This window comes from Xenopus laevis, chromosome 1S (assembly GCF_017654675.1).
Source record: "Xenopus laevis strain J_2021 chromosome 1S, Xenopus_laevis_v10.1, whole genome shotgun sequence".
NCBI lineage: Eukaryota > Metazoa > Chordata > Amphibia > Anura > Pipidae > Xenopus > Xenopus laevis.
Window position 1 is genome coordinate 141188428 of NC_054372.1, and position 16891 is coordinate 141205318.

At 42.9% G+C, this 16891-nt stretch overlaps 1 protein-coding gene across 8 annotated transcripts in view; it reads right to left on the minus strand.

Annotated features, from left to right (window-relative positions):
• The window catches only part of eif4enif1.S (eukaryotic translation initiation factor 4E nuclear import factor 1 S homeolog), a 25746-nt gene continuing 8855 nt past the window's right edge, over window positions 1–16891 (minus strand). For 5 of the 8 annotated variants that reach the window (XM_018237480.2, XM_018237483.2, XM_018237477.2 and 2 more), the window contains exons 8-19: window positions 16484–16619; window positions 16159–16335; window positions 15346–15578; window positions 14755–14823; window positions 14498–14672; window positions 14312–14394; window positions 7122–7258; window positions 6761–6848; window positions 5892–6018; window positions 5387–5719; window positions 2003–2167; window positions 1–707 (exon numbers count right to left, since the gene is read on the minus strand). In XM_018237480.2, the coding sequence (XP_018092969.1) occupies window positions 517–707; window positions 2003–2167; window positions 5387–5719; window positions 5892–6018; window positions 6761–6848; window positions 7122–7258; window positions 14312–14394; window positions 14498–14672; window positions 14755–14823; window positions 15346–15578; window positions 16159–16335; window positions 16484–16619 (1914 nt within the window). In that variant the 3' untranslated portion in view covers window positions 1–516. The remainder of the gene's footprint in view (window positions 708–2002; window positions 2168–5386; window positions 5720–5891; window positions 6019–6760; window positions 6849–7121; window positions 7259–14311; window positions 14395–14497; window positions 14673–14754; window positions 14824–15345; window positions 15579–16158; window positions 16336–16483; window positions 16620–16891) is intronic. The other 3 variants (NM_001093241.1, XM_041575575.1, XM_041575573.1) reach the window with 2 other exon arrangements.

Consider the following 16891-nt stretch of genomic DNA (forward strand, 5'->3'; position numbering starts at 1 on the left):
TTGGCATATGCAATTTTAATTGAAAGAAAAGCCACATGTACAATTAAATGGGTAGCTTTGACTTAAGTGGCAAAAACAGCACAAGATTCGGCTCCCTCTTCTGTACAGCTAGTTTCCAAACAAAAAAAAAAAAACTAACCTATTTGTGAATATATACAAGAAAAAAAAAAAAAGCCAACAACACTTTATACAAGACTGTACATAAAGTTTTTGAATTCATCATCCGCTAGACGTTCCTTTTGTCCCTCAGCACTCTAAAGTAAAGGGAAAAAATGTCAGAAAAGTGCCCCTGTCCAGGAGTCTCAGGGCAAAGGATTTACTAGCTTTTCACACAGATTCTAGTGCGATTCGGCAGATGAGGAGCTCCCATTTTCCTTGCAGTTTTTAGGCTGACACTGCACAAGGCTACTCGATATCTAACCCAAAACTGAAGCACTTGGGTAGATGTGTCCGAGGTTGAACAGATTAAGGTCAGTCATCATCCAATAGGAACAAGAAGACAGTTCTCATCAAGCTTCACTGTCTATACTCCAGTTCATCCACACTTATGACTTTTGCTGGCATAGAGGGTAGAGGTTGTTGCAAAACATCAGAACCAAACCACTTGGCCAGGCCTACAGGAGAAGAACTTCTCTGAGAAGCTCGCTGCTCCATGTACATGTTGGGGCGGTTTGTCATACCTAGTGGAGGAGCATGTAGACCCGAACCTGAAAAATATAAATAAAAGAGACAAAGGCTCAGAAGTCTTAAAAAACACATGGTAACAGCTAGTTTTAGAAACCTATGGAATTGCATATAACAAAAAAAATTAAATAGTATTTGTAGCACACTAGTCATTTTTGGAGCTGTGAAACAATACCAATTCTTATGACTTTATAATCACAACAGAGGTATTTACATTCATTTTACTTTTAAACAGCGGTTTACGGTTTTTCCCCTAAATATGCTGTCATCTGTAGTATTCTTGCTCCTTGCATGCCATTTTATTTTTTCTGTTGTTCACCTTCCAAACTATTTTTCCAGTTCAGTTTTCACTAGAAATAAACTCCAGAATCACTGGTGTTTCATTAAAGGCAGCTGTTGGATTGTAGTTGTAATATTCCAACTAATGTATGTAACTAATGTAACCCAACTAATGTAGCAAATTGTAACCATTCAGAATCTGTGCCTGGATTTCTGAGCTGCTAGACTGAAACAGACACACAAACCGTACTATTTGGAAACACGATATTTCTGGAGAATAATATAAAAGCAACTGTACTGAAAAAAAGTGTTGAACAGTCCCTTTAAAGTAACACCAAAAAAATGTATTTTAAAGGAATGATAATATAATGTATGGTTGACCTGCACTGGTAAAAACAGTGTGTGCTTCTGAAACACTACTGTAGTTTGTATGGGGGCAGCCATTCAAAGCTGAAAGGAGAAAAACCACAGGATACACAGCGGATAACGATACACTGTAGTATACAATGGGATTCTTCAGAATTTATCCATTATCTACTGTGTCCTGTGCTTGAATGGCTGCCCCTATTGCTACACAGCAGCTTGTTTATATAAACTAGAGCTGTGTTTCTAAAGCAAATATGCCATATTTACCCATGCAGGGCAACAGTACATTATATTGTTACTCCTTTAAAAAAACATTTTTTGGTGTTACTGTTCCTTTAAGGCAATAGAATACTTGATGGTTGGGTGTGCATTTTAATCTAATTAGGGATTGCCTTTCCCACACAGGGCAAAACATGTTAAGTAGGCAAAAGGCTGACTGCCATTACAATAAGTGTGATATGATCTAGCCAAGAGTCTGTACATTTGCAGCAGAAGGAAGCTACTTTATATTCAAGTGCTGTACATTATTTACAATTATGCAAGGCAAATATCTACCTTTGACGCAGTTCACAAATCATTAAAAAAACAAAAACCCAAGTGTCCTGTTTTTAGTATGAATGTAAAAACTTTAGTAATGCAACCAAACAAACAGTTTTGGCTACTACATTCTCACCAGATCTCTGCATAGATTGTTGCATCATTGCCAACTGCAATGGATTTGCAGGCCGCTGGTTCAGGAGTGGGTGCCCTGCAGGTGATAATGGGTAGAATGGCTGACCAAGAACTGATGGAGAAAGAGCATGTAAGGGGGGCAGGTCAATTCCAGGCGGCAGCAGCCCTTTAAAAAGAGGAAAGAAAAAAAAATCATTAAGGGGGTTATTTATCAAAGTCAGAATTTATCTCCATATTTTCTGCTACAAACTCTTGCTTTGTGGGGAAAAATTCAGTTTTCACTGTTTCGGATTTTTCACCCGAAAAATCTGAAGACTTGGAGGGTATTGCGTGAAACCCAGCGCACATCAAAAAATCATTGGGACTTCTGCCATTGACTTATATGCAACCTCAACAGGTCAGATGCCGGATTTTCTGATTCGGACTTTCCATCCTCTGGGTTTAATAAATTTGTGATTTTTTTTTTTTAAAAAAAAAGTCAGATTTTACATAATAAAAAAAATCACAAATTTTGCGTGATTTTTGCATTTGGAGTTTAGTAAATAACCCCCTAAGTCAATCAAGAGCAAAAAGGTTACATCTTGCTTAAATGGTGCAGACTGATTTAAAAGCAACAATGCTGAAAGGCCAAGCAATCATTATCAAGACGCTGGAAATCTTCCTTTCAGGGAGCAAAATATTTCCACTATGACAACGCACCAAGGAAATACCAGTCAAAAAGTAATATTTGTGCATGCAGAAGGGATTAGGTGCTCTAAAAGGTCAAGATTATTAGAAATGTCAGGCACATAATTCAACAATAACTTTCCCCTATCCAATTTATGGGTTCAGGTCTCCCAGCAGTGTCACAGACTCATGTTCATTCAGCCCCTCTGGCTCATTATTCTTCACTGTAACCACTGCCTGGTACTTCACATAAATTGGACACTAGTGACTAGACAGCTGTTGAAAATTCAAACTAGAGAGCTGAACAAAAAGCTAATCTCCCACAACCACATTGTAACTAGTGCTCAGTTCATTGCCCTAAACTGTAAAAAAATCTATGCAAACCAAAGTAATGTTTTTGCTTTCATCTACTGCAGATCTTACATGTTCTGCTTCTAAATGAGAGAAAAAAAAAAAAAAAAAAATTGAAAGGGCATAAGATCTGTCCCAACCTCCTACCCTCAAATTCAGGATGTAATGACAATTATTGTTTAGGCATATAGTTGAATACAAATCAAAAACACGGCCATAATTTTTGATTTACATTATCAGAAGACTAACTGCCTCACACAACCATCTACTCAAGAGTTTTGCAAAACATCCATCTCAGTCTGGAGGGGAGATTCAATATATTAAAGGGGAACGATCGCGAAAATGAACATTTAATATAAACTAAAGCTCCCCATAGACGAGACGATTCTTCTTGCCGAACGACTAATTTTTGAGAAGTCCGACCAATCCTTCGAAATTATCGTACGGTTAGTGGGATTCGAACGATCGTACATTTTACGATTTTTTCGGCCGACATCTGTCAGGAAATTGATCGGCCAGGTCAAAAAATCTTTGTCGGTCCCAGTGCAATCTATCTATGTTTGCAGGGCCAGGCAGGCAGCTCCCCTTTGTTTTCCTGGCAAATTGGTCTTTTAGTTGATGGTCAATTCGTACGATCATACCGAGAAAATCGTGGTCTCACGATGAGGATCGGATCTTTTAAAAATCTCAACAGCTTTACTTCTACTGAAGAAATTTTCTAAATACAATCAATTAAATATTCTGCATTGTTTATCTTCACTATCCCTCTCATCATTGGTTTCTATTCATTCTGTCTTCATGCAGCAGTTGGGTGTCAGATGAATGATCCAATATATCTTATGGGGGGGCTTCCTTTCCTAACAGATGTATTAGAGCGCACTCAAATTCCAGTACAAACAAAATAACTACCTTTTGCACAAATTCTGCATGTAGAGAGACATGATGTCTGGTGAGTTTAATAGAGTGAGCTCTAATACATTGTCTAGGTAAAAGAGACCCTGTTAGATATATTGGATAATTCATCTGACACTCAACTCCTCCTGAATGAAGAGAAACAGGTGCTGAGAGAGGTAGTGAAGGTAAACTTGATTTCAGAAACGGTACACAATTTTTAATTGATTGTATTTACAAAGTTTCTTATTTCAGTATGCTGAAGTGATTACATTTTCACAATAGTTCCCCTTTAATATGGTCATAAACTTAGCAACTGTCCACACTAGTTTGTCCTTTGGAGCAAAGACATTTACTGTATGTGAATTATGTGCATGGCCACATTATATTGTTGTTTTAAAAAGGATGTTCATCATAGACCATATTCTACATTTGAATGAGAAAAAAAACAGTTGTTGCAAATCTATTTTAAATGTTAAGCTACAGATCTGATAAGCCAGGGATCAGCCTTGCTAAAGTGCTCTCAGCTCTCTGTAGGGGATTTCCCCAACACCCTACTTAGGCACCCAAAAAAATAAATAAAAAAAACCACCACACTGAGCTGGCTCTCTGCATGCCTTCCTTCTCCCGTTTATTTGCATATCTTATGGGATTGGCTGGCAAGATTTAGCCAATAAGACCAGTAAAATGCAAATGAAGCAGGAGAGGGGAGGCATGCTCAGTAACCAGTTCAGTGTCAGCTTCCCAGTATGGGCAGAATAGAAATCCCTGTTGGCAATCCCTAGCAGAGAGCCCAGATGAGTAATTTAGCAGCAGCGATCCATTTTAGTTTATATAAAAAGCTTCTGTGTGGCCATTTAATTTGAAATAGGGCTAAATGGAGAGTATTTCAAACATCCATATATAAAGAAATTGCTGTGTATTCATGGGGACAGCCAGTCAGTTTGAAAAAGGAAAAAAGTCACAAGTTACACTGCAGTAGATTCCCAAGTATTAAACCCTGGTTCACCTTCAAGTGAACTTTTAATATGTTACAGAATGACCATTCTAAGCAACTTTTCAATTGTTCTTCGTATTCTAGTTTTTTCACTATTTGCCTTTTTCTTTCTCCAGCTTTCAAATGGGGGTCACTGACCCCCCCATCTAAAAACAAATGCTCTGTAAAGCTACACATTTGTTATTGTTACTTTTAAATGACTCTTTTTTCTGTTCGTGCCCTCTTCTGTTCATATTCCAGTCTCTTATTCAAATCAATACATGGTTGCTAGAGTAATGTGGACCCTAGCAACCAGATTGCTGAAACTACAAACAGGAGAGATGCTGAAGAAAAAACTAAATAGCTCAAAATGACAAAAAATTAAAACCAATTGCAAAATTGTCTCAGAAAATCATTTACATCATACTAAAAGGTAACGCAAAGGTGAACAACCCATTTAACTTGGGCTGCAGGCTACAAATCTTATTAAATAATACAGACCTGCTTGTAAAAGGGATAGACGTTGTGGTGGAACACCTTGTGCTAGCATTCTCTGTACTAGTCCTGGATGCAGCTGGTGCGATGGTCGGACAACTGGTACAATGGGCAGCTGGTGAAGCGGCTGCAAGAAGGAGGCTCCAGGCACCGGGGATGACACAGTAGGAGTTCTCCTCCCTGTGGATTTAGGACGGTAGTCTTGGTCTTTGGTGTATCTGCTTTGATGGGGTAGTGGGGGGGTGCATGAAGTATGCCGAGATACTGAAACCTTGTTTCCCATCACCAGGGATGTGTCTTGAGGAGAATCTTGCATTATAGAATTGGGTAAAGAACCATCTGCCATGAAGAGGGCAAAGAATAATTTGAACACACTTACTGTGATTCAATTTTCTGTAACTGGTGGTTGTTAAAGTTGTAGGATACAGATATGATAGAATAGCTAATCTTTCTCTTAAGACAACAAAGACAGTAAGTGAAAAAGGATTTCAGTTTGAAAAAGATGACTTGCCTTCTAGTGTCCCCTGACCCCCTTCTTTCCCACTGACATTTTGCTTTTCTGTAGGTTCATCTTTGATTTTTTCCTTGCTTTCATACATTTTGCGGATAACTGAGGTAGGTGTAAAGGATGGAGATAGCTAGAAGTGTAGGGAAAAGAAAAACAAATGCACAGTAGGTATATAGTATAACAAACAAGGGAAAGTATATCATTTAGGGATGCACCAAATCCAGGATTCAGCCTTTCAGCGGGATTCGTTTGAATCCTTCTGCAAGGCCGAACCCAATTTGCATATGCAATTTAGAGACACGAAGGGAAATCGCATGACTGTCACAAAACAAGGAAGTAAAAATGTTGTTTTCCCCTTGCCACCCCTAATTTGCATATGCAAATTAGGATTGGCCCGAAAATCCAAAATAATGAATACGGTGCATCCCTAATATAATTTATACAGGAGCAGTGGCCAGCTCCATGTTGTAGCTTCCACCCTTTTCAGCTATAATCAGGTGATCCCACTAGTGGCCAATAAAAGGGCAACCAAGTTTGGAAGTATTTCTTTGAAAGCAGCAAGTAAGTTGCTGGTAAAACTTATTCCCTGTGTAAAATGTATAATAAAGCAATTGAATTCTTAATGAATCAGATGCAAGTCAAGTGTAGGACTGGCCATACCAGGGATGACTGACATAGTTGGCCATCTTAAATATATTGCAATATTTGGACAAGCAATCCTTGTTTTGTTTAAAGGGTAAGGCATTTTTTTAGTAGCTTAAGGCACAAAATGTTTCAAAGTCCTTAATATATTGATAATGGGTTGAGTGCAGAGGACCTCTTGTTTTTGTAGATGCCATGAGGGGGAAAAAAAACACACCACACACACTTACCATGCTTGTCACGGAGGCACCAGGCCCTGGAGATAAGGAAACACCCCGCATATTGGCTACTGGAGATTTATTTACCCTTGGCTGCTGTCTAAATACAAAAATATTTATTGTAAAATACAGTACATCATTGTTTACTGGATATGCTAATAAACTGAATCCTTTAGGCTAATGGCAGAAGCAGGCAAAGCACCCAGTGTGCCATCATCTGCCTGTCAAGTGCTACATGCATCAAGCATGGCATTTAACAAGGTACTTACATTACAAGCATCAACAGGAGCATTTATACTACCGCTGTTTTTCCCACCAGCTGGAATTGGTAGACGTAACACTGCATGTGCCATTAGCCATTTAGATTACTTACCTACTCCGGAAATTCTCTCGACCTTTATCCATCTGCACCTTTCCGTAACCTGGGTGATAGTAGTTGGCAGCTTGGAGGGCAATCTCATGTGGAATAAACCCATCTAATGCTGCTTGCTGCAATTCCAGTGGACTGACCTGTAGAGAAGCAAAAGACCAGTCAAACCCGTTGGCATTTGATGGAACAGAGTTTAACAGTAGCATGCAAATAAGCATAAAACAGGATTTTTGATACTTACCGTTAAATCTGTTTCTCTGTAGTCATAAGGGGGACACAGGGAACCATGGGGTTAAGCTCCATCCTCCAGGAGGCAGGACACTTGAAATTAATTAATTAAGGGGCGTGCCCTTCAGGCTTTACCCCCTACACTGTACCTTCCTATTCAGTTTGTCCCAAAGCTGCGAACGTAATCACCGAAATACACAGGCAGAAAGTAAACAGTGAAACTGAACAAAACTAGACCAAATGTCAATAGCTCGACAAGGGTGGGAAGCCCTGTGTCCCCCTTATGACTACAGAGAAACAGATTTAACGGTAAGTATCAAAAATCCTGTTTTCTCTGTCGTCTTAGGGGGACACAGGGAACCATGGGGACTTAACAAAGCAGTCCCAAACAGCAGGGTGGGAGCGAGCTATAACTATGTACAAGAGTACTGCAAAATTATTTAATTAATGAATGCAACACCTGTCGCCCAAAGGCAGCCTCGGCTGAGGAAAAGGTGTCAACTTTGTAAAATTTAGAGAAAGTGTGAACAGAAGACCAGGTAGCCGCCTTACAGATCTGCTCCAAGGAAGCAGAGTTTCGCCATGCCCATGAGGCTCCCACTGCTCTGGTGGAGTGAGCCCGAAGTCCTTCAGGCGCCGATCTTCCCTTTGCAGAGTATGCTTGCTTGATTGATTCTCTGATCCTTCTTGATATTGTCACTTTTGAGGCTGCCTGGCCCCGACGAGGGCCCGATGGTATAACAAACAGGGCCTGCGACTTTCGGAAAGATTTAGATCTGTCCACATACCATCGTAATGCTCTGACCACGTCCAAATTATGAAGTCTGCGTTCCTTCTCATTCTTGGGTTCCGGACATAGAGAAGGAACCACAATTTCTTGAAGAACGGCTTTATCTTTATGGAATATGAGATAAGGAGGAGCACACGATAAAGGCACTAAGTTCAGAAACCCGTCTGGTCGATGATATCGCCACGAGGAACACTACCTTATAGGTGACCCATGTATCGGAAATAGAAGACAATGGTTCGAATGGTGGGTCCAGCAGAGCTTCCAACACTACATTGAGATCCCAGCCAGCCACCGGAGTACGGAATGGCGGCACGATATGGGCCACTCCCTGCAGAAACGTGCGTATCAAGTCTTCATTCGCCAAGCGAGATTGAAACAGGATTGACAAGGCTGACACCTGGACCTTGAGCGAGCTGAGCTTAAGACCTAATTGTAGTCCTCTTTGTAGGAAGGAAAGGATCCGTGGTAGCTGCAATTCAAGGAATGGAAAATGAGACTCCTTGCACCAATTGAGGTAAGACTGCCACACTCTGTGGTATGATTTGGAAGACGAGGCTTTTCGAGCTTTTATCATAGTGAGTATGACTTCTTCATCTAGCCCTTGGCGTCGCCAGATGGACCTTTCAACAGCCATCCCGTCAAAGCGAAGAGTCCGGGATTGTGATGTAATATGGGTCCCTGCAGGAGGAGATCTGGTCTGCTGTCCAGCCGGATCGGCTGTTCTATTGACATCTCCTGCAGATCGGTGAACCAGGTCCTCCGGGGCCAATACGGTGCCACTACAATGACTATCAACTGAGATTGCTTTATCTTTTTGAGGACCCTTGGTAGCATTGGAAGAGGTGGGAAGACATATGCTAGATTGAATTGCCAGCGCTGAGTCATGGCATCCACCCCCACTGCTAACGGATCCCTGCGGCGGGCAAAGAATCTTGGTACTTTTCGATTGTTTCTGGAAGCCATTAAGTCTATGCTGGGGATTCCCCACTGGTCTGTCAGCTGATTGAACGCCTCTGGATGCAGTTCCCATTCTCCTGGATCCAGCTGATTCCGACTGAGAAAGTCCGCCTTTGTGTTGGACACTCCTGGAATGTGTATTGCAGATAATTTTACTGAGTTGTTTTCCGCCCAGAGAAGAATCTGTCTGGCTTCTGCCAGGGCCGCCCGACTTAGTGTCCCTCCTTGACGATTTATGTACGGTACTGTCGTAGCATTGTCGCTTTGGACGCGTATGGGCTTTTCTCTGAGTCGGTCTGTCCACTGGACGAGGGCCAATTTTACCGCTCTCAGCTCTAGAATATTTATTGGTAGTTTGGCTTCCTCTGGAGACCAAAGCCCTTGGGCAGACTGCTCGTCCCATGTTGCCCCCCAGCCCTGGAGGCTGGCGTCTGTTGATATCACAATCCACTCCGGTGTTGCCCACGATTGACCTGCAGCTAGATTCTCCGATCTCATCCACCACTGTAATTCCGCCCTCGCCTGTCGTGACAAGGACATGGGGCGGGATAGAGGTCCCCCTTTCCACGTTGCTAGAATGTTGGCTTGGAGAGACCGAAGATGTATTTGCGCAAATGGAACTGCCTCGATGGCCGAAACCATTGTTCCCAGTACTTGCATCGCCTTGTGTACTGTCGTGCTTTGACTGGACAGAAGATGTTGAACTTGATCTCTGATCCTGGCCTGCTTGTCCATGGGTAATGTTACAGTCTGTGTGATCGTATCAAATTCCAGGCCGAGGAATATCATCCTGTGACTGGGATCTGGGCTGGACTTCGACCAGTTGATGGTCCATCCGAAACTCTGGAGTAGCCGAACTGCTTGGTCTAGATGCTCCTTGGCCCTCGTTTCTGAACTGGCCTTTAACAGGAGGTCGTCCAGATAGGGGGTCACGGAAATCCCCTGCAGTCTCAACGTTGCAGCTGTCACCGCCATCAACTTGGTGAAAAACCCTGGGAGCGGACGACAATCCGAATGGGAGTGCCACAAATTGATAGTGTTTGTTCTGGAAGGCAAATCGTAGGTAGCGGTGATGGGGGGGCCAAATTGGAACATGCAGGTATGCGTCCCTTATGTCCAGGACATCATCAGTTGCCCCTGTTCCATCCCTCGAATGACAGATCTCAACGTTTCCATCTTGAACCGTACTGATCGGATGAATTTGTTGAGACCCTTGAGGTCGAGCACAGGTCTGAGAGAACCGTCCCTCTTTGGTACTGTAAAAAGGTTCGAGTAAAAACCGGAGAATCTCTCTTTGGTTGGTACTGGACTGATTACCCCGGATCGCTCCAACTTTTCTATACATTGTAGAAAGGCTTGAGCCTTCTGAGCACAGTGGGGGACTCTGGACATGAGGAATCTTCCGGGTGGCGTGCTTGAGAAATCTAAATGATAACCCTCTGTCACTATTTCTGTGACCCATGCATCCGAAGAATGCTTCATCCATTCCTCCCGGAATCGAAGTAATTTGCCCCCTATCCAATCCAACGATTCCGGAGGTGATGCCCCGTCATGCTGAGGCGGGCTTCTCCCCTGAGGATTTGTTGTGAGGCCTGTTGTTTTTCCAAGCGGGCCGGCCTTTCTCACCGACTTTGGCCCGAAAGTGGGACCTTTGTGGAGAATTGTTACGCCTTGAAAATCTGCCACGAAAAAATTTCCCCCTTCTATTTGAGGTGGATGCTCGGCCTCTGGTCTGTGGGAGAAAGGTACTCTTCCCCCCCCGTCGCCTGGGAGATAATCTTCTCCAGTTCTTCTCCAAACAGACGATGTCCCTTTGAACGGCAGAGAAGTGAGTGACTTTTTGGAACTAAGGTCCGCAGACCAATTTTTGAGCCATAATGTTCTGCGTGCTGCTACGGCCAATGCTGAAGTCCGGGCAGTAATTTGTGAAGTATCAAGGGTGGTGTCACAAAGGTAACTAGATGCCTCAGCAATAGTCTGTACCGACGATAACAACTCCTGTCGGGGAACCCCGTCTAGATGTCCTTGGCAAGCGACTCAGACCATGCCTGTATGGCTCTGGAGACCCACGCTGAAGCCAGGCAAGGGCGTAGAGCCGACCCTGCAGAGGTGTAAATTGCACGAAGGAACCCCTCTAGCCTTCTGTCAGAAGGGTCCTTAAATGCTGCTGCGTCAGTAACTGGTAATGTGGTGGACTTTGACAGTCTAGACACTGGGGCATCAACTGATGGTGGATTAGACCAAGTATCAACTAGCTCTTTTGGAAAGGGATAAGATTTAGAGAATTTTTTAGTCGCCTGAAACTTGTGTTCAGGGGAATTCCACTCATTCTGAACTAAACCTTGAAGTTGTTCATTTTCTGGGAAACATACAGCTGACTTATGTTGCCTCTTGAATAGGCTAGATGCCTCTCCTGTCTGTTTGGGCTTCTGGGATATATTAAGAACCTCAAGGACACCCTTAATAATCCCGTCTACATCATGAAAACTGTCACGATCCTTTCCCTCATCCTGATGTTCTTCCTCATCTGCGGATGAATAGTCAGAAGATCCAACCTCACCTTCAGAGTGAGAAGAGTGGAGCTCAGGGGAAGATTCGTCAGACACAGCAGAGTTGACAGTGTCCCCTCTTGCGTCGTTCACCAGTCTACGCTTGGCGCCAGTTCTATGGCTAAGCTGAACAAGAACCTTTCCAAGGTTATCTGCAATGGCAGGCAACCCTTGTAATGATGCCAGAGATTGAGATAATTGGACTGCCCATAGAGGGGGAGGAGGCTCTGCTGCAGCTCCAGAGTCTAAATCCTGAGAAACCGTCTGCGGAGCAGTCATAGCTGACGCAGCTGAGAGGCCCCCATGAGCAGTAGTATCCCCCTGCTCCAAGGAGCAGGACCCACAAAGCGGCTCAGCCTGGCCCCCTGGAAACTTTTTCTGGCATTTTGAGCAAGCAAGGTATCTCACCTGTGCTGTTAAGGGCTTCTTCCCCCCTGCCCTTGTGAACAGTCCCACTGACCTACCTTCTGCCATAGAATAGGAAGGTAGAGAGAGAGGGGCACTGCCTAAATCAACCTCCAGACTTTTTTTAGACAGAAAGAGTAGCTGCCTGCTGCTCTCCCTTCGGATCTCCGTTCCAAAATGGCCGCTGGAACGCAAGTTGCGTTCCAACCCGTGCGCGCATGCGCACAGGCGCTCACTTTCGCGCCAAAGAAAATGGCCGCCGGCGAACAGAGGAAGTGGAACGCATTGCGTTCCACTTCATTGCGCTGATAGACGGACCACAGAGAGGCGCAACGGACCCGTCCACCTCCCTCCAGAGTCAAGCCCAGAAGTGCGCAATAGACGCGTCAACACCGGCCAGACCCAGAAGGATAAGGACAGGACACCCAGAAGGAGCCGAGGAGCAGGCAGAGGCAGGTGCTGGAGCGGGAGAGAGAGCAGGGGGGGGGGAAGGGGGGGGTCGCCCCCCCCAGGGGTGGGGGGGGGTAGCCCAGTAGGGGGGCCCCCCAAACCATAAGGCAACGTTTACTGCAGAAATACAGGCGATGTGCCACTTACCCCCACACCGGCCAAACCTTCTGCCCTGAATCAGTCAGTGCAGGCAACGTCTGGGTGGTCGATATAGCAATAGCTAGAGAGTGACCCCGGTGCGTTTCACCTCTTAGGGGGCTTCCTATTTAAAGACAGGTAACCCTGCTTTCAGGCCTCACCCCGGGTATCAGCCATGGGCTGAACGTGGAATCACACGTCGGTCCAACCTCCCGGGAGCAGGACACAAAAAACTGAATAGGAAGGTACAGTGTAGGGGGTAAAGCCTGAAGGGCACGCCCCTTAATTAATTTCAAGTTGTCCTGCCTCCTGGAGGATGGAGCTTAACCCCATGGTTCCCTGTGTCCCCCTAAGACGACAGAGAAATTTATTTTTCAGCTTCTGAAAGGAAACAACATTTGCAGTAGGGGCAGAGTGTCTGGGGAAAATGCACCCAGCAAAAAGGACCAAGGCAGAACACAACCCTCCCAGTAACTGGATGGTTGTTAAGTAATGTCCCAAAATGCTGATCAACGGACAACTAAATCAGAAGTTAAAAGGGGAAGGTATACCCCCCCCCAAACATGAGCTCATATAGTTAGTATGGACCAGAAGCCCGATTCTGCAGACTGAAATTAATCATCTGTGTGTTCCCTGGGACCAGTGCTCGAACCCCTTAAAATTGCAGTATATTACCCCTTCCAGAATCTCATCACTACACAAGTCCCTACTTCTTTAGTTTTACTATAGCATTTATGTTAATTCAATGCTCAGCAACCATTACCTGCAGGTAACCATTTTCCACTCCCCCAACCCAACAAACTGCGCTGCCATCTGCCTTAAAGCATGCATTTATCAGCAACATACACTAGCATTTATGTATAGAATTATAAAATCGAACAATGCAGTTATGCTAAAAAAATAAACATGGAAACATTTTGCAAAAACAAGCACAGAACATAATGCAATAATTTTTAAAAAACAAAATAATATAACATGTTTACATACATGCTGCTGTTTGAAAACCGCAGGTTATAATGAAATTTCCAGGGACCGCCATTAATATTTGTTCTCTAGGAGCAGGGAATGACAAAGGGGAGGCTCACTAAAACTTTTGTAGATTATAGAATGACCTATTCTTAGCATCATTTCAACAGGTATTCAAATTTTCTTTTTATTATAGTTTGAATGTTTTCCTGTTCTCTTTCCAGCTTTCAGAAGGAAAGCATTGATCTCTGCAGCTGAAGAAAAAAAAAAAAAAAATCTATTTTTCTGTGATACTACAGTCATTGTTTTACTACTTTTAATTCTGTTCAAGCCCTCTCCTATTCATCTTTACTGGCTGCTTGCATGGGTAAACTGAACCCTAACAACCAGGTATCTGCTTAAGTTCAATAAAAAAAAAAAAAAAATTGAAGACCAACTGCAAAAGTTATGCAAGATCAAGGCCTAAATCGTTAAAAAATAAATAAATAAATTATATACAATATCAAGATCTATGCAGTTTTAAACTAAGCTAAGTTGCCACTTTGTGAACACAATATCTGTGCTACATATTCAGCCAAGATGTAAAACAAAGCTTTTCAAACCACTGCTGATGGCCCAGCCTATAAAAGAACCGCAGATCGGAATGGCATTACCAAGGGTTGTTGATGTTACACAAGTTGCCAGTGAAACAAAACACACAAAGATAATACCTGGGCTATCATAGGGCCATCTTCCCTAGGAATCCCTCCTGGAAACTGCTCTCCAAGGAACTTTGAAGGACCAGAAGCAAAACCTGTAATAAGGGAGGTGTGAACAAAAATAACAGTCAGCATCATAACAGAAAGGATTTGAGAAGTAGATGTTTGTATAATTTTATCCAGAAATGATGTACCTACCTATTGGAGAGGGTATATGATTTCGAAGATAGTCTGCCGAGGAGGCACGTGTAGGGAACACCTGGGGAATTTGAGGAGAAGGGGATCTTTGCTGCAGGAGAGATGAATCCAGAGACCCCATGAGGTTGCTTAGCACATGAGAGGAGGAGTCAGAAACAGGTTGTCCCAAAAGTTCCTGTGAGGAGTTACATAATAAATTCAACTCCAAACTACATATACGGCACCAAATCAAAGTTACAAGATGCAGATAGCATTACCTGCAGTATATTTCTTTGCAGAGGGGTTGTAGCAACATCAGAGGACAACACAGCACTTTCTTGATTTCTCTGCAACATTAAAGACTTAAATATTAGGGTGCAAAATAGATAGCAAACTAGATATGAAGAGACCAAAACCACAGCCCCAGTGAAAGCCCTTTTAACAAGTGAGCGCACACACATTATAAACCAGGCATGATATATCACAATAGTTGGAGACCTGATTAAATCCAGATTCAGAGGTATAAAATTAAACATCAGAGTATAGCACTTCAGAACAACCACATCAAGGCACTACTAGCAAAAACTGCGTCATGCCAATCCACAAACAGCAAGGATAGAAAAAAAAATAAAAATCCTCTCAAATAACACTTTCTGCTGGTTTTACTACCACAATAAACCACAACGCAGTCCAACAAAGCCTCTACAAACAGCAAACTATAAAATATAGCCAGGCAAGTCCTTTATCACATATTGGTTCGTTCATGCTACCAAAATGTTGCAAGCCATTGTTCACTGGAGAGGAGGATGCAGAGAACCCAGTACAGTATCTACTGGAATTCTTGTTTTTCCCCACACATCAATACTTACATTGACTTTAGGTTGGGAAGGCAGAGTCCCACTTGCCTTCATGCTGCTTACAAGTTTGTTAAAAGCAGACATGTCTCCATCTTTCCGGATTTTTCTTGGACCAGCCATTGCAATCAGAGCTTCTTCTAACTGATCAGCCATGTATGGAGTTGCAACCTTTCCCTCCTGCTCCACTTTCAGTCCTTTGAATCCAGCTTCAACTTCTTCAACGGACAAGACCACCCCAGAGTGCGCTAGAGTACAATTTGAAATTAAAGGGATTCTGTCATGATTTTTATCATGTAGTTTTTATTTCTAAATTACACGGTTTACACTGCAAATAATTCACTCTACCATATAAAACTTCATTCCTGAACCAGCAAGTGCATTTTTTTTTTAAGTTGTAATATAGGTGTGTAGGCAGACATCTCAGGTTATTTTGCCAGGTCAGAAAGAGCCAGCACTTTAGGATGGAACTGCTTTCTGGCAGGCTGTTGATTCTCAATGTAACTGAATGTGTCTCAGTGGGATTTTACTATAGAGTGCTGCTTTTAGATCTACCAGGCAGCTGTTATCTTGTGTTAGGGAGTGGTTACATTCCCATTGTTCTGTGTGTAGGTGTGTATGTAAAAATCAAAATTTTCAAAAGAACCAGCACATATACATACATATATACACACACACACACACACACCTCTCTTAACCGTGCTGTCTTTTGGAAAAAACATTTTTTTTTCCCCATGACAGTATCCCTTTAACAAAAGGAAACTCAAGGGAAAAACATACCTCACCGCTCCCCCAAATGTATCACCCACCCATTTTCTCTTAACTCACTGCTTTCTCGAAGCTTCTCTTTATTGGCAGTTAGGCTGGAGAGCAGTGGTTTCAAGTCAACTTTGGCTTTGTGTAATATTTCCAGAATGTCTACTTTGTCAGCACGCTCTTCAAACTGAATGGGAGCAAAATAGTTTCCAGAATTCTGTCCTAGGGAAGGAATTACTTGCTCCAAGCCTGCAAGATTAGAAAGAAAAAAAAACAAAAAAAAAAAAGTAATGTTTCTAGTGCGATGCCTTTTCCAGACGATGGCTCACAAACTAAGTATAAGCAGTTCTAGAACTGCTTTAACCTATTTGTAAGAACTACTATTCCCATAACTCACCTGCCAATCTTTCCAGTTCTTCATGGGGGGTGGACCTTAGACTGCTAGATCGACTTCCCGAGTGGCTGTGATTTGAAAACCATCTGCTAAACCTGCTGGCAGACACGGATCCTTCTCCAAGCACATCCTCTATCATCTACAAAGCAGAATAAGTTATGTCATACTTGACCCAAAACAAACATGGTTGAGCTTGATTTGGGTGGGAAAGGCACTTACTTGCTATAGATGTGACTGTTCTGTGTGAACGGCATATCTGTTACCCCAAACTGCAGATTAATGGCTCTGAATGAACCAACAACTTACAAACCTCCTAAAATTGCCAGGTAGGCAACACCAAAATACAGTCACGATGCAAAGCCAGAGCAACATTTATCACAGTTAAGCAGTTCTTTCCACAGAAAAACTAAA